General features: G+C 35.5%; 1 protein-coding gene across 1 annotated transcript in view; it reads right to left on the bottom strand.

Annotated features, from left to right (window-relative positions):
- The window catches only part of LOC104522270 (transformation/transcription domain-associated protein-like), a gene marked incomplete at its 3' end in the record, with an annotated part of 76,293 nt that overhangs the window by 32,705 nt on the left and 25,526 nt on the right, over positions 1-18,062 (bottom strand). Inside the window, 19 exon segments of the mRNA XM_029084157.1 lie at positions 1-185; positions 742-888; positions 2,157-2,267; positions 2,459-2,593; positions 2,677-2,835; positions 3,715-3,921; positions 4,502-4,768; positions 5,376-5,504; positions 5,918-6,116; positions 6,386-6,567; positions 6,965-7,129; positions 7,492-7,611; positions 7,935-8,054; positions 11,904-11,972; positions 12,716-12,886; positions 14,344-14,465; positions 14,910-15,006; positions 16,225-16,386; positions 17,360-17,620. The exon segment at positions 1-185 is cut by the window's left edge and continues 17 nt beyond it. Coding sequence (XP_028939990.1) covers positions 1-185; positions 742-888; positions 2,157-2,267; positions 2,459-2,593; positions 2,677-2,835; positions 3,715-3,921; positions 4,502-4,768; positions 5,376-5,504; positions 5,918-6,116; positions 6,386-6,567; positions 6,965-7,129; positions 7,492-7,611; positions 7,935-8,054; positions 11,904-11,972; positions 12,716-12,886; positions 14,344-14,465; positions 14,910-15,006; positions 16,225-16,386; positions 17,360-17,620 — 3,008 coding nt within the window.

Genomic DNA, 18,062 nt, shown 5'->3' with positions numbered 1-18,062 from the left:
CGAGAAAGCAAACTGTGCCCTGCTCTCAAAACCTTGGTGTTTCCACAAGTCATACAAGCTGCCACGCCTCGTTGCAGGGGTTTGAAGCTGCTAAGGATAGCAGGGGGCTGCAGTACAGTTAACAGGAAACTTAAGACCTCTAAGCCAGTGCAAATGTTGGCAAAGTTGGCCTGATTGGGCTGTTCCTAAAGAGAAAACACACAAAAAGGCAGTGAGTGGGGGAATCACGTAAGTATTACACAGAGTCGGTCCAGATAAAATCTGTTGAAAGCCTGTAATAAGGTTGATGTTTCTACACCAGTGATGTTTCACATCAATCTTTCAGAAAGTCACGCAATACGAAATCTTTAACCATAAACTGTTACTTAAGCATGGACAGTACATGTTCCTTCTGGTATTTTTTGTCATCAGTTTTGAAAGTTGCCCGCAACCTTGCTGGTTAGAAATGCTTTCAACAGAGGATAACCCACACCCAAACACTACACCATCCAAACAAGCAAACTACAACCTACTTAAAAATCGAAGTAATACAGTAAGTTACTCTACCTGCTCCTAAGTCTATTTTAGTATTTCCAAGTACTGCAGCTACACAAATTACTTCCACCGATACAACTCACATACTTAACAACTTACATATTTCACTACAAAGACTGTAAAAATCAGTATCCAGATATCACTAGTATTCAATCAACATACGAGCTAGTGAAACCTAAAGACCTACGGGACTAGAATGTTACCTACCACAGTCATCAGCAGCTTATCAAACCACTGCAACTTCAGCTCCGATTTTGGCCACATGTCTGGTCGTAAAGCTGTTTTCAGAAGGTTGACACAGCGGCGAGACAGCAGTTCCCCAGGAGATCCAGCAGTGTTTGAGTTGTCATTTACCTAGCAATTAATCAGAGTTAACAAAATGACACCCTTTTGTAACCAACTGATTAATTTATTATGCATTCCAAGCAAGCATATAATTTCTTATTTCTGAAAGGGATGAGCTTAAGTAGTTTCATCAGTGTAGTCACAGAGTGTTTAACTGCATAAAAAGCTGACAACTAATAGTAAACATCCGAACTGGTCTCTAAACTGCTAGCTGATTACCAAAAATCACCCATCAAAAGTATATTAAAAAAAGTTAAATCCCATACATTATTACACTAACTCTGAAAATGCTCAAAATGGATATTTTTTTTCTGTTTGCAAGGTATCCATAAACATTATGCAGCTTTTTACTCAATTCATTTTTATACTTCTAGAGCACATCTTTTTTGTGCAATTGACTGTGGTGTATAAAATCCCATGTTACTTACCAGCTGAGTCTGCTGCAGAAGCAAAAGCCATAAAATTTGTCAGCTTTGAGCTACACCCAGCTAATTTTCCTCACTCTAGAAAAGTTAATTCTTAATAAAATTTGGCTAAAAGCTTTAGTTCTACATGCTGCATGAAAATAAGTAATTCCATGTATTTGATCTTGACAATACGATTAGAATTGTTATCTTCAGATATGCAATTGACATAGTCTTTCCCTTTTAAACTCTCTTAAATATTCTTCAGTTTTTGGGTAAAATATTCTTGCCATTAAATCAAGGCAATAGAACAAGCACACTTTGCAGCATCAGGCAAGTATCTAAGTCCATTAAGAAAAAACACTTATGGAAACTTTTCAAAATCTTTGCCTGGCTCCAACCAGTCACGTTTATTTGAATCATTTCACTCCTCATACAGTACTTGCTTGAAAAGAGAAGGTAATGAACAAGCAAAATGCTAGAAGTGATCAACAGCACAGTAAAATGGAGACTCTTTCAATTTCAAAATCTGGATTGCAATTGTTCACCTTTAAAGTTTTAATTTCAAAGTGCAAGCCCCCTGCATCAAGGTATAAATGTACAACACCAACAATAAGAAGCTAAAGCATACGTCTCATAAATAATATCCAACATTTGTGAAAAACATGCACAAACTGGCTATTAAATTAAATTTCTTTCCTCTTTAAAATAAAAACACTTTACTTTTTGTATAATTTTGCATTAAAGTTTCTAACCAAAAGAAAGTAAACACTAAAATAATCCAAGCACAAAAGGAGTTTTATGAAAAGAGGGGTTTATGGTTTTGGCTACTAATGCCGCGCTGGTATTTGCATATCAGAATAAACATACTACCTGGCAAGCAATTCTAATCAAGAAATTCACAACTGTGTCTGTATGCTGCTTGTCTATTGGCTTGGAAAGAAGCGCATCAGCTCCTGGCAAAGACTGGCTACGTCCAAACACCTGTATGTATACAAAACACAAAACTATAAGCAACACTGAAGAAGGGCAACAACAAGCAGAAGAGATTTAGGCTATTTTCTGAAAGTATAACCTTCAATTTAGGAAGTTTCGAGTTATGTGGAAAAAACATAGTAAACTAAGTCGCAGGTTATAATTTCAGAGTCTCTCAGTGAAATCTGAATTTTTCTTACAGCACTTATTGCTCCTGTAGCTGTCCTGAATCGTTTTACTTCTTGGCCAGAATCAACAGACAACCCTCTCTTAACAGCAGATGAGGCAGAACTTGCTCCCTCTCCACTTGCACTTGAATCCATATCTGAATCTGGCTGAAATATCAACAATGTGCATGTTAAAAAAGCATTTCACTGTGTAACAGTTCCACTTTTACCAATTTATTTAGACTTCCTACCTGCTGGTCTTTAATTCTTTGCAATTCCCATTTAATAACTACTTCAGCAAGATCCACGGCTAATTTTCTTTGCTCTATCGTAACACTGGGAGTGAAGCCCAGTCTCTGCATGGCACTAACCATATGCTGAACCAAATGATGTCTCACTGGATAATAAACCTGAAAAGATGGTTTCACAGTCATGTTAGCCACCAACCAATAAAATTCTACACAAAAACTACAGTCAAAATAAAGCAAAATGGTAAAATACTCTTTAATCCCAAAGCTGGCTAAATCTGTGCCACGTTCAAATTTTGCAATTCAGAAAAGTAACTGATGCTTTGAAAACAGAATTTTGGCTACACTTTTCAGTAGTGACTAGTGATTTCATGTACTCAAATGAAGACGTTCTTTTGAAGATACATGATTTTTCTCAAGGACCAATCATTCACATTTTTCACCAATCCTTTTAGAAAGCTACAACTCACATTTGAACACATTCAGGTATTTTTTTCAAAAAGCACTGAGGCATCAATTCCAGAAAAACAATTTAAGACCATATTAGCTAACTGACACTTTGGATCATATTTTAATATGCATTTTCAAAAATGCTCCTATATCGACATTCTGCAGCATTCCTCCATTTGTTTAATGTTTCCCAACATACAATAACTGGAAATAAGTTACTAGTTAACCTCACAAAATGTATAAAGTCAAACAAACAAGGATTACTGAAGGATAGAAAGGAATATGGTTCTTCACTTTTTTTAAACAACTCTTAAAGAATCTTCACAGCTCTGTTAAAGAGCACTGCTAAGGGATGTGCAATGAATTAATCTTGCAGAATTTCACCTAACGTTTTGAGTTCTAACTTCAATCATGACAAAGCTTAGTAAATGGTTTGCTATTTAACAGCTATTTTCAGTTTTAAATAAATATCTCTGAAGACAGATTATGCCTTTTGAAGATAAACCATATAAATCAGATTACATTATTTTCTACTCAAACTGCAGTTCATCCCCTTGATAGAGCAATTACCAGAATAACTGGTACAAGTACCTTGAAATGTTGTACTATCAAGTGCAAAATATGTACTAGCTGGGGAACCGTATGACCCTCTTCTACAATGATTTTTCGTGTCCAGTGAGTCAGCATCTGATGTCCATCCTCCATTCGAGCAGGCACAGCTGGAGTCAGAATAGCCATCGCTTGCCTGACAATAGCTCGGGCCTCCATTGCATGAGCTTTTAGAAGACTGTGAAAAACCTAAAGAGCAAAGTTTGTGATCAATATTACTATTATACATATTTACAAAAATAAAGCATTTATAAAGAAAGAGAAACTACAACATACATTTTCTAAACAACACAGTTTTTTCCTAAAGGTCTATTATTTGGTAAAGATACGATGATACTTCATCATCAAGAGCATACAGCATATACTGCTGTACTTCTGTCATTCTCTTTTCTTCCTCCCTCTCCACTGTCCAATTTGAAGTTTTCTTTTGGTCCCCACATCCTGTCTCTAATGAAATGTCTGTCTCTTAAACGAACATTCATTACCAATTTTGTTAATTCAACCAAAATGACTTTTCATTGTCCCATTTACCCTCTCTGTTTTCACTTGTCTTCAAACTTCTTTCTATACTCTCCTATCCCCAAATAAATATGTATCAATATTTGGCTTGTGTATTTGTTTGTTGTGTATGAATTTAACTGTTACTTTTACAACACTAAGTATCTAAAACTATCATGCACCCTCTACTCTGCATTTCAAAATAAAAGAAAGCACATTATACAACTTATCAACATCCCTTAAGTGTATGAATACAGCCCACAGCCAATACCTGCAGAACTATCTTCTTATGTATGGCAAATTTTGCAATGATGTGTGCCAAAAGCAAATGTCCACTGTATTTGCATGCTGGGTCCACACATGCCTTGGACAAGAGGCAAGGCCAAGCAAATGTCATTAGGCGGCGCAGTTTGCTGTTCCGGTTTTTGTTATTGTCATGAATGTGGTGTGGAGCATGCTCAACAAGAAGTGTGGCAAACTGCAAGAGATATATCCTGAGAGAATCCAACATATCAGCCTGTTTTTCTGGATCAAGTACCTAGTGCCAGGGATGATCAGACACAAGAAAAGAAAGGTGAGAAAAAAAAAACAACAAATAAACTTTATTATCTATAAAAGCAAAGTCCTAGTTTTTTGCTTTTTAAGAAGACTCATAACTATAATCACATTTTTGATTCAGTTTAATACTCCCAAAACAACCCCGTAAGTTAAGAACTTTTAAATAATGGGCACGTCTAGGAACTTCCAAAGTATTAACCTATTAAAAAAAAAACCAAACAACCCAACCCTCATCTTCAGCAACATCTACTTTATAACTGCAAACCGGTTCAATGAAACCAAAGGGAATTACAAAGATAACAATGTTCAGTCATGGTAAGGTTTGCTTATGAAAAAGGCTAGAAATGGGCCTTATATGGCTGTAATTCCAAATTCAGACATTTAAGTCAAAGAGGTATCATAAACTGAAAACTGTAGTCCAATCCTACTGATGACTGAGGGATCTCACAACAGTTCAAAGTTATGATCTGGTCTGAAAAAATTATCATCGTATTTAGAAATAGCACAACTAATTCAAATCAGGATTCAAAATGAGAGAAACAACTGCTTTAGTTTTCATACACTTTAACATAAACAAGGATTGTTACCTTTGTTATAAAAACACTAGTGATGCTTTCTGGATTATCTCCTTCTGGGTTTGGGGGTCCCAACAGCTGTTCACCTTCTCCCTTTTCAAAACTGTACAAAAAAGCAGGATTCAGGATATGTTGCAGCACCTACAGGATATAAACAAAAAAACAGTTATACTCAACTATCAGATTCCTGTCAACATTCAAGTAATTTCACATGCAAAGCAGCATGTTAGACATTCTCACTGCATTACAAAAGGAAGCTACAAATAAAACCTTAAGAAACAGATACACGCAGATTTTTCCACCCCCTCCCTCTTACCCTTCTCCAAGGGCAAAGATTCTTAGAAAGTGTAAACTAAAGCAGTCAGCATTGAAAGCAAGATGAATTGCTGTCTCTGTTTATTATCGCTCTTCTTCAGATATGATATTTTCACCTAAATGGCTCTGCCAATTATCAAACTCGTTGACATTTAAGTAAGCGAGTTTTGTTGCCCTAGTTCCCAAGAAGAAAATTAAACCTAAATACCAGGCATCTTTGATTTAATTGCTTTAGTTACCTTGGCTTTGAGCTCATCTCCAAAGTTTGGGTCATTGAAATCGACAAACCGGAAGAACAAAGCCCGTTTTTGGGGAATACTGTAGTTTTTGGGGATTTCTTCTTCCATGTATTCCTTTAAGAAAGTCATATTGCAGAGAAATCGACCCGTAAAAGCCCGAAGCAACTGGAAGAGCAACTCGATATCACCATAATTCCTTCTGTAAAAAAAATAATAATAATTAAAAAAAAAAATAAAAAGCTTCTGTGAAAAAATACCCAACCAAACTACAATGCTGATGACTTGGTGAAGAAACTAATCTTGGTTTCAAATGAGCAGCTAACCAAGAGCAGGCAGTATTATGAAACATATTAAATTTTCTCTTCAGTAACGGCAAACACTTTTTAGTACCTGTGTATATCTTTAAAGTATTTCCAAAATTTAAAGAAAAAAGTATGAAAGCTGTAGGAAATAAGTGTTTTTACGTACTTGCAGTAATTCAGTAAGCAATATGCTAATAGCTTCGGTTCTTTCCAATTTGTCGCGGCCATATTCTCCTTACGATGTCTCTCCTGAAAAGCTTCACTCACCCATACACGTTTCAGCTGATTCACCAAGGAATGCTGATTTGCCAGCCAACATTCCTCATTCTTAACAATAATACTTATGATCTGTCAAAAAGCGAAAGACAAATGCAGACATGCATCAGATCTGTCAGTAGAAACAATAATATAAATTTCTTTAAGTTCAATTAAGTTCTAAAATATTCTAAAACAAAAGAGTAAAATAAAAACTAGTTTAAATCAATTTTTAAAGGAAATTTTTAAAAAAGTTTCCATTGCCATGTTTTCCTCTTGTATCTTTCTTGATTAAAAAAAAAGTATAGTTCATCTGAGTTTCTTTTCTCTTCCTACAGCAATTCTGACTACAAGCACTTTACATTTCTACAAGTGTTTTTTTACAGCTATAATACATATACACACACACCTGAAAGCCTGCATGTAACAGGCCTGTAGCTAAAGAGGTTTTAACTATCTAGTGCAGAAACAAACAATAATAAATGAATACCTTGATAGCCTGAAACTGAAGATCGAGACGCATTGTGGTAGTGCTTGGAGAGCCAGGTCTAACAGCTGCCTGGGTACCAACAGGTAACAGCAGAGTGATAAATCGGTTCGGATTAGCTGCCAGTACATCCCGTAGAGGTTTGGCATCTTTATGTTTTAAGAAACTCTGAGGAAGGGAAAGAAATAATTTTAATAACAATCTTTAAAAGCAAAAATGCCAAAAGGCTATATCATCCTGTAGTTTTTATATTCCTCACTGAAGTTGTAGAGGTTATATTTCATATATATATATAAAAAAATATCTACAACTTCAGTAATAATCCTACATGATCTGGAAAGGTACAAAATCAACACCTCAGGACAAGCAAATACAAAACAGATAATAGGCACCCTATAGTCAGAGTAAGACCATGATTAAGGACTACAAGGTCATACAAGGGAAAAAAGATGGAAATGAAGAAAAACTTTTTGATTATCAGGTTTGTGAAGATGTGGGCTTTATCCTGCTCCCCTCCCCACACAGCTCACCATAAACATTCTGCTCCATTGTGGATCATTTAAAGTGGCTTCCATCATGAACAGCTCCACAGTCTGGGACGGATGACGTGTCAAAAATTTTATCAGTGGTTCTCTGAATGGACTGCCAGCCTGAAAGATTCATAAAGCTTGTATCAAAAACCCAGTGTTCTCTACTAATTTACTAGCACTCAGAACAATATATTTGACAAGGCATTTATGCAGATACAAAATGTTCAGAACTTCTATGGTAACAGTTTACTGACAATTCCAAAACTTCACTTTTAAGAGTCCAAGACAAATGTTAACACCTCCTAAACAGCTTGAAGAGCATATTTATTTATTTATTACATTAAATGTTCCCACACCATGTTTAAAACATTATAATTATTACATATTAATGTTTAAAAATACTATAAAGCAAAAACATCAGCAATGTTAACTTCCATTTTTACCTCAATTAACATTGCTCGTTCTGTTTTCATAACAACTTCCAGCAGAGGTTTAACCAAAGTCTGAGGGGCAGCTGGGATCAGATGGAATAAATTTATAATTGCTGAACAAATCTTCATTTCCTACAGTTAAAAAGAAACACAATTAAATTAATATTACCAGCCAAATATATAAAAACAGTATCACACATCCCTACTTTTTTTTTTTCCTCTCTACATTTCCTCTCTACATTAGCATAGCCAACAACCAAATGTGAAGGGTTAACATATACACAGCATTTACTTACCATGATATAAGGACAAAATTGTTCTTGTGGAAGTGTGCCCTTCCCCTCTTGCAATATCATGGTTTAATTTTATTTTCTTTGTCATTATAGTGGTGTTTTACAGGAAAGAGCTAAACACTGTGTAATGATAATGGTGACGGGGGAGTTATGGAGCGCTCACTGCACTACACCAAGTGTCTCATGCATCAAAAAGCCAGATCTTCCTTTCTAAACAATTTCTCATATACATCCCACAACTCCAGACTAGACATGAATAAAGAGACAGACAGCCTTCTCACAGCACTGTTCAGTATATCTTCCAAACAGCTGGTTACTTCAAAGAAAAGTCAGCTCTGTTCTCCCACCAGATAGTAAATTCTTCTGAAGTCAAAAATAATTTTGTACTTTTCTTTCATGGTGCAATTTAAAATGGGACTATATCTCACTTAACTAGAGTGTGGATTTCTTTCAGTAAGAGGAAAAAAAAATAAAATCCACCCTCACCATCCATGTAAAACCAATTTCTAGTATGCAGTATATGAAAAAATATTATGGAGTGCACTGCACTTCCTCAACTGAATTTAAACACAAAATATTAGACCTCATTCCTTTACCATGATCTGCCTAGACAGATCCCCACAAGACTACTCTGATGGATTGAAGTGCAGGACTGACAACATGTATAAAATCTTTTGAAAGTACTTATGCCTTCAGAGAAACTAAAAATCCTGCTCTTCCTAGTACAAACATGCTTAACATCCTTAACAGCAATGTTACCGAAACAACTCTGCCACAGACAAACAGAAGACAATTCACAGCACTGCACTCAAAGGCACAATGCACTCTGCCCAAAACACAATACAACTAACAAATCACAGCTTAAAAGAAAGAAAAAAATGAAAACAAACAAAAAAAACCACAACAACAAAGAACTTCCTGATGCCTCCACTGAGTTTCTCACCTCTACCCCTTCGGCAGCAGGCTGAACCAAAACAGAAGTCACAGCATGAAAAGGAAAAGCCCACAAAAATGTCAAATAAATGAACAAATCAGTATATGCTATTCTTCAGGTTGCAGTCAGAAACTGACTTCAGTAGGGTTATTTTCTCATCTCAAACTGAAAGAACGGAGACATTGAGTATCTCACATGCTCTGAATTGTTCTCCTAAGAATTAGGATGAAAAGCATCCTTTTTTCTACTTGTACATTGTTTAGACACAGCTTCTCAAATATTTGTACTGAATAAAAAGATATTAAGAGACTATTAGTCAGGGGAAACAATATTTTAGCATCTTCAAAGAAAAATTTGTCCAGCATCAATTATGAAACTACTTTGAATACTCAAACTATCAAACTATAAATTCCTTCTAATAGGCTGTAATGCAGAATTTCCACCGTGGTGCCACTGTTCACACAGGGACAGTTGGAGGCAACCATTTATTCTAAACTTGTGTTTTCAATTACCAGGCACGGCCTAAAAACACATGCCCTTCCTTGGAGAGGCAGGAAAGAGAGGAAGAAGGGATTTCAATCAAAGATTTTGCTCATTGGACAAATGAATTAATCTTAATTGCTACTTAATATGTTACATTTTAATTTGTTCATTTATCTAAACAACCAAGTCATAATTCAAGAACACAGTAGAACTGTCATAAAATTATTTAGGTGAACAAAGAGTTTAGTTATTCTGGCATTATCCTGGATCTTTGCAATAGTTGTTAATTATTATGCAGCATTTTTAACTGAGATGTCTGAAGTTTTTAGTTGGTCTAGAATTGCCATTTACATAAGAAAACTCATTCCATAGACTTTTAGACTCTTTCATTAAGAAGCCTTGCTGCCTAGCCACTGTCTGCACTATGATGAAGAACCACATGACAACATCAGCATCAAATGGCACCTTCATAATGTGCTGCTTAGAAAAAGATTAAAATTTTTTAGGTCAAAAAAGTTATTGCAACAGTGCCCTGTATCGTTTCAGCTAGCTATCGTATGGCTTTCCTGACCAATTCCATTCTCCACTGTGTGTTTAGCATCTCCTAGATCTAACCACTCACTCACTCAGTCTGAATGGTGCAACTTACTCCAACAACACTCCCCAACATTGCCTTTAGTGATTATCTTAGATTTTGGAATCTCACTATGGTCAAGAAGAAATCAGAGTAAGTGAAAGGCCCGCTACAGTGACTCTGACCATCAGTTTCACCATCCTAGTTTTTCCACGTTTAGAAGATACAATTACAGCAACAGCACACTGTACATACAGACATTTGAACACAGACTGCCATAGCAACTGTATAAAGACCACACTGTCTGTGCCCTCCTTCAGCTTCCTAGAGCTTTTATTTTTAAGAAAACTTTAGAGAAAAGATTGGAGGGAAAAAGTAATATTTCAATCAACTTAACAGTCACGCAATTGTATTTGAAAATGTTTCCATAGATTTCTCTCCTCCCTCAAGATGTGACAGTAGATTCTTTCTCAAGTGTCTGGTGTGCACCTCCCTCTCAACATATGCAGGATTTAAACCAACACTAAAAAAAGTTACAGGTTTAGGAGACTAAACAGACAACTACATAGAAAACATCAACAGAAAACATTAAAAGCAGAAGAATTCACAATTCAAGGTGATTTAGGGACAACTAAAAACTTTTCTAGAGGTGCCACATTGTGGTCTGAAAGTCTGTTACTATAAAAAGATCCACAAGGTATCTGTAATCATTACATCTGAGGAAAAGTGAATCCCGAAAGAAGAATATGAAGGCCTTAGAACTACTCTGATATGAATAAAATGTGTTTAGCCAAAAAATGCACAGTTTTTACGTTTAAACATTAAAAAAAAAATTCTACTCCATTAAAGAACAACTAGGTCAAATACAAAGCAATTACTAAACTCAGACTTAAAAGCTCTCTTTGCAATAACAGGAAAGAGGAATGAAAAACCATTAAGCCATTTCCATGTTTGGAGGGAAACAAGAAGCCAATCTAATTTCACTCCAATTTGAAAAACAAATAAATTAATAAAACTCCCCCAAATTTTTTCTTAAATCTCAGCACTTAATATAAGTTATTAATAAAATCTTAATAGAATTATGGGACTTTTGGTAATCTACATGAAACAACACTGAAGCAGGAATCCCCTTCAGGACTGTATTTCTAAGAGCACACAGTGCTGTCATTATGCTGTGCAATTTTCCATTTTTAAGAAAATTGATCAGTTTCCCGTATTTCCAACACTGACACCATTAGTATGGATGGGAGAGAGATCTATATGATTTTAATTGGTAAATACTGAACTTGTTTTTCGTAAATTATATTTAAAAATAACTAGGATTATATTATTATTCTGTATAATTTTCAAAAGGCTACCTCATGAACATCAAACATAGAGGAAAAAAGAGGGATTATGCTGCTGAGCTCATCAGCCATTCCAATTGAGAATATATTTCTAAGCAGTAAATACTGAGGGGAAAAAAATAAAAATCAATGTGTTCCTACAGCAACCTATATAGGATTTAAAGTAACCATTGTCAGCAGATAAGAAGGTCTTCTTACTAAGATTTCAATACATATATAAGTTCATTAGCTTATAACAAGACATCTGTGTGTAACCAATTATGGCAACATTTACAACTGAACGAGTTGTGTAATTCCAAACATTAATACTATTTATTCTTGTCTTCCCACATAAAAGCTTCATTAACTTACATTTCCATCACTCCGCTGTCCACCTTTGTGTGTTATAACCACAACTTCCATCCATTTACGTAGGTGTTGCTATAAAGAGAGGATAACTAGTATTATTGTTCTGATTATGCTGTTCTATTTTAGCAAGTGACAGCATATGCTACAAGAAAAGAAGTAGAGGTAGAAATGATTGTTTGAAGGAAACAAAGGGAAAAATGATTAGTTGTTTTCATTCCCTCAGACTGAAGAGTTTCTAAAAGCCCCCTCCATATTCAAGAAAGCAGGGGTTACAACAGTACATACATTAAAAGGTACAAAAATCTGGTCTGATAGGCTTACGCTTGTTTAAAGATTGATTAGTATGTATGCATTTAAATATTTAAATATCCATGGCAACAGAATAAAGAATTCACATATACAGTTTAAAAATTGCAAGTGAGAAGGGCAATACCTTCCACCATTTTATAAATAAAAAACCCCACTAAAACAGACTTAGCCACTATGAAGTAAAATACACTTCTAAGGGTTCCCTTAGTGTATTATGCTGTTGGCACCTTGCTTAAAGACAAATTTGTCCAAGCAGACCTTAGCGTAACTAGGTATGACTTCACTAGAAAAGAATCTCTCTTAATTTTCTTGTTTAGCAGCTCTTTAGAAACTAACTCAAAATGTTTAAAGATTCTTTTTTTTTTTTAATTGTGAAACAAAAATCTTTTACTTCCAATATACACATTGAGCCACTACTGAATTGTTCTTTGACTTTTCAAAAATACGAATATTAGCTAAAAGAAAATATCTTCTGGAAGAGCTAAAGAAAACCTTAATCAGCTTACCATCATCTGATCACAGAACTTATCATTAAAAGAGTTCGGAAAAAGTCTAGTGACAGACGTCAGACGATTCACAACATTCAGTGTCAGACTTCGATAGTCTCCCAACATCATAAGCAATGGTCTCATGTGTGTATGAATTTGATCAACTTCTATGGTAGCTCCTTCCAAGAACTGCAAGAGAGTAAAGAGTTAAAATACAGATGGAGAGGGGAGCAACTTTTGTGAAAGTATCTTTCTTAAAATCAATTCTGCTTGATTTTTCTTCTTTTATTTTGTGCTTTCAGAATGCAATAGCTTAAACAATTTAATGCTGCAAATACTTATAGTGACTAAATGGATTTGGGAAGCCCTTAAGTATTTCTGATGTACAGTAGGATATTCCATAATATAATCAAGCAGGAGATCTTAATTACAGATGGACAGAAAGACTGACACAGCTATTAATTAAATATATAGCTATGGACAAACTAGTTAGACACTGCTTTATTAAGAACTGCCTGTGAATCTGGCTGAAGGCGATAGAGCAAGTTTCTGTTACAATTTGTATGCATCCTGAGTAACACAAAAGGTCAAGAGAACCTGTCTGTAAGCAGCCAGAGAGAATACTTCCTGTCATAACCAAATATCTTGTGGGCATGGATTTATCACAGGAAAAAACAATCAGAAAAATCTCATACCAAATGCATAAGTCAGAACAACCCTTATTTGCTCCCTCAGCTCTCAACCCAACCATATTGTCAGCAAGCCATAAATAATGAGTACGTTCCCTTTCAGGACCAGAGTGACATGAAAAGACGACGTCTGACCTCTAATCAGTCAACGGTCTAAACAAATGTAAACCACCAGTACTGCTATAGTTATATTCCCTGTTACATGCCAGCCAACCGACACATCATTACACAGAAACTGTGAGCATCCTTATTATCACCTTCTATATTTAGAAGAATGGTATTAAAATCTTGCTGAATTAGAATTAGGCATACCTACTGGGCAACAAATCATGATGAGAGAATATCCTTTTCCCTGTCCGTTCAGCTTTTTTACACTATAAGCTAGCATCCATAGAACAGTGTAGTGTAGCACCACGTAAGGATACTAATTCTAACCTTAAACAGTACAGCCACAGTCCAGTTCCCTAAGGTAACTGTCATACTCTGATGGAGAGTCTAACTCCGCTGTATTATTTATTTTTCCAAAACCAACTGTGGGCACTTCTTTTAGGAACAAAGAAGAAACACAAGGAAAGCTTTTACAATAAACCCAGGCATGCAGGTTTGCAAAACTGTTGGGAAGGACTGACACTGTTTATTTAGAAAAGAAGACAGATTTACAAAGACCAGACAAACAGAAAGACTGAAAGACTGCACAGACAGAATGACTGAAAGACTTACCATAGCTCTTGTCCAAGACCTTACAATGCTAATTTCAATCAGAAGAAATTTCATGGTTAAGTTCAAACCCCAAAAAACCCACATCTGACAGAAACTTAAATATACTGGTGTCACTAACAAAAAACTTAATGGAGCAGCCATTATTTCCTGTAGACAACTTTCCCAAGAAGCTTCGTAACAAGGAAGTAAAGCAGAGGGAACAATAGCCTCAAAAGTAACGTTGTTTTAATACACTACCTTTCTCATGCATGCTTCTCCTGCCTCCTGCAGTTCATTATTTGTTGAATTAAGTGCCTTGAAAAGTGCAGCAATGATTTTCTCTCTCGACTGCGGCAAGTAATTGCAGGCAGCTAGAGCATCTGCAAATATCAAAGTAGATTTGTTCTCTTTGTTAACTCAATTTCAAAGAGAGGGGGGAAAAAATCTAATACTACATTTCTTCTCTTCAAGTTTCTTTTTTTTCTTCTTAAATTACAGACAGCTAAAACATAGCATGCTTTGCCAAAAGCAACAGGCATCTTAAAATAGTAGAAGAATGGAAATTCTATTAAGTGTTCTAAAGTTTTCCTAATGCTATATAACATAGTTAGTCTAAAAATACATTGGGTTCATTTCAGAAACTAAATGCTAGTCATTAAGAAAGCAGTGATACTTTCCCATTATTCTCCATTAAACTGTGACCTCTAGAGAGCAGTCATCAGTCTTCAGGTGCTCAAGTTTTCTGCTGATCTTTGGAAGAAGACTGCCCGTTGCTCACAAGGACACCTACCTCCATCAAATTTTGTTTAGGAAGTTTTACTTACTTAAGGCTGCAATCCGAAGAGGTACAAGTGATGGAAGACTTTTGTAACAAGGTAGTTTCATTAAGGCAGCATCTTCAGCCTCACACAAATTCAGTAACTAGGGGAAAAAATAAACAACCATTTTAGCACAGCATTATAAATCATGTTTGAAACAGTATTATCAGTTACCTTTTGAGACTTGTTTCCTCAAAGAGACAAGTTTATACAAACACATTAATCAATCTTCAATTTCACCAACAGGCAAAAATTCTACTCAAAATTAGGGTATATATTTCCATGAAAACCAGTGGTTAGCCAGAGACAAGACAGCCCATTAGCACTGCCACCAGAGAAAAGGCAGGCAAAAAGTGAGCCATTTTGCATTTTCTTGGCCAATACCTGGCTGGTCTATTTGCAAACAGGCTACTCTTAATAATGATAAAAGAACAGGTCTATGGAAAAGTTTGCCTCCTGAACAGCAGTAATAGTACTGACAATATTGAGGGAAGGGATAAGAGAACAGGAGAAGATTAAAAGGGAAAAAAAATGTGCTGAAAATGTCCTCAGTAATTCTAATGGTCATGGGTCACTGCCTAGAGGAAAAATTCTTTCTTACAGAGCTCTCCTCTTTGCAGGTGAGTATTTTTTCAATGTTTTTTATTAGAAAACACTGAAAAGTTGAAATGTCAAAAAGTTAACAATGTCCAGGTTGCACCTATATCCAAGAAAGCACTTAAGATTCAGACCTTTACCATACCAATAGATCACTCCCACCTTTACAGGCATTTTTTGATCTACAGCACTTTGCTTTCGTTTTAAGGAAAAAAAAAAAGATCCTCTGATTGACTCCATAGCTGCCTTGCTAACTGCAGTTACTGCTGGTATCAAAGACCTTCTGTACTTACTTGTTTGGACAAGATAGCTAGGAAACCATGGGACTGAACAGTTCCTCCAAGTTAAATCTAAACACTAGTCTGAAACTGTTAAGGACTCAAAAACCTTAAACAATACTTATGTTTTGGCAGTACAATAATTTATTCAACAGATATACTGTGCATAAAATAAGACCTAAATATCAAAGCTAGCACTACTAAACTAGGAGTTTAACACCAACGTTCATTTGATATATTTTACACATATTACCACATTCTGCTGAGCTCCGAGCTATTATGTTGTAGGTAAAGGCAGACCTCAGTTCACATTTCAAAAGGTAAACTCTTACATTTTTGGTGAAAGTTTGAAACAAAGAAAAGTAAGTATTTTTAACAATGAAAGTTCTAACACCATCATTACATAAGTATCTACATTCAAATATGGGAACATAAAAAGAAAGTACCTCCGTGTAGAAAACCTTGTGTTCCACAACATTTAGATCCATTGTAAACAATCGGGGCTGCAGCGTTGTGCAAAATGTGTTTCCTTCCATCAGGCCAATCTGAGCATTTGCAGGTTGATGCCTCAGTAAATGCTTTTTAGGAGGAACCATGTCTTGGAGAACCTACACAATGTAATTTAGTTTACTGAATTAGCAGCCTACTCAAATGACCCCACAGACCTAGCCACTAAGAAGACATCATTAGTCATGGCTCCATTTGCTATTGTGGCTCCAGATGCACCTCTTTAGATATCACTAAGTGAGAAGAAAAGTATTTTTCGAAACTAATTTAATTCAGAGTCAATTAGCAAAACAACTCAATATCTGTAGTTATTGCATATTCTGTGAACAGACTGATCTGTGATATTTAATAACTTAACTAAACATTATAAGCAATGAAGAAATTCACAGACATAAGCATTTCAAATGTTCAAGGCAAGAAACAAGAATATTTCAAGCTCCTAAAACATCAGAAAAACAAAAACATTTATGTAAGGTTTTATACATTACACCAACTTCACTCCTCCATTAACACTTTTAAGCAAAATAAGGTATCAATTAGGGGGCATCTCTGTATGTTCCCAAACTACAATAACAGTATCTATAATTTCATACCTTGCGGTGGCCCTTTGTACATTTACTTACAAACGTACATTTACTTGTCTTTCAAGAGAATGAATCTTATTTCAATGAGCTTTTATCTTTATAGTCTCTTTCTGGATAGGGAAAGGCATAGCAATGTATCTCATACTTAGAGAATCACACAAAATTGAGGTTCAAAATGCAGTATCTACCTGGCCTAGCCTCTACCCAATTGGTGGCAGGATGGACAGTCCATAATTTTAGGAAATAAATCAACCTGAAGACACTAAATGCTGGCTAAGTAGTCAAGCACAGTTTGTATGAATCTCTATAGTACTCCAGCCATAGTGTATTTTAGAACAATGAAACCTAGCAAATGACAAACATACGCTACCAAAGCACTAAGAACTTAATTCACTAATGTCGGAAAACACACTCAGAAAAGCATTTTGGAAATCCAAAGTGGTAAACAACTTCAAACTCACTTGGACTTTCAGCAAATATTTCTGCTTACCTCTTTATGTGGCTCCATAATCACTGTAACACTTTTTCCAGTGACCTGTGCAAGTACCTGCAAGGAATGCATGGCCTGTTTTCTCACAGTAGAGTTTGGGGAGGTTACTTCTCGAACAAGGTCATGTGTTACGTGATGGAAAGACTTTTCCTGTGCTGCTAGGATTTCTTCTGTTTTTTCTTCATCTTTTAAAGGAGTTGCACACCTGATCAAAAGCTGTTCTAACGTGGTCTTTGCCATAGCAACTGCTCCATTGGAAACCTGTGGTATCATAGATTATTTTTATTAAATAAGTACAGAACAAAGATCACAAATCTACACACTACTCATGAACAAGCCCAGCATTTGATTTTGATAAATCCACTGCAAACAGCTAAAAACATACAAAGCTTAAACAGAACATATATTCAATTAGTATTCCCACCAATCATTCCAAAACTGAGTTTCAATGCAACACAACTTTATAAATGAACTCAAGTGCTCGAACCTTTAGTAATGTTGTCACCATATTATTTGCAATTAAGAAAAGGTCAAGCAGCCAATTCTCTAGGTATCTATAACTACATACAGCTTTTTTATAGATTAACACCTTTCAAACTAAACACAGAAAGAAGAAAAAAGAAAAAACAGTTTTTCATGCAAATGACAGTGAAACTAGTGTTCTTTCACCAATTTGAATGCAACATTTCCACTCTGAAAGAAG

This window comes from Antrostomus carolinensis, unplaced genomic scaffold (assembly GCF_000700745.2).
Source record: "Antrostomus carolinensis isolate BGI_N321 unplaced genomic scaffold, ASM70074v2 scaffold14173, whole genome shotgun sequence".
NCBI lineage: Eukaryota > Metazoa > Chordata > Aves > Caprimulgiformes > Caprimulgidae > Antrostomus > Antrostomus carolinensis.
The sequence above is the reverse complement of the archived record's forward strand: the minus strand, read 5'-3'. Positions and strand labels throughout refer to the sequence as shown.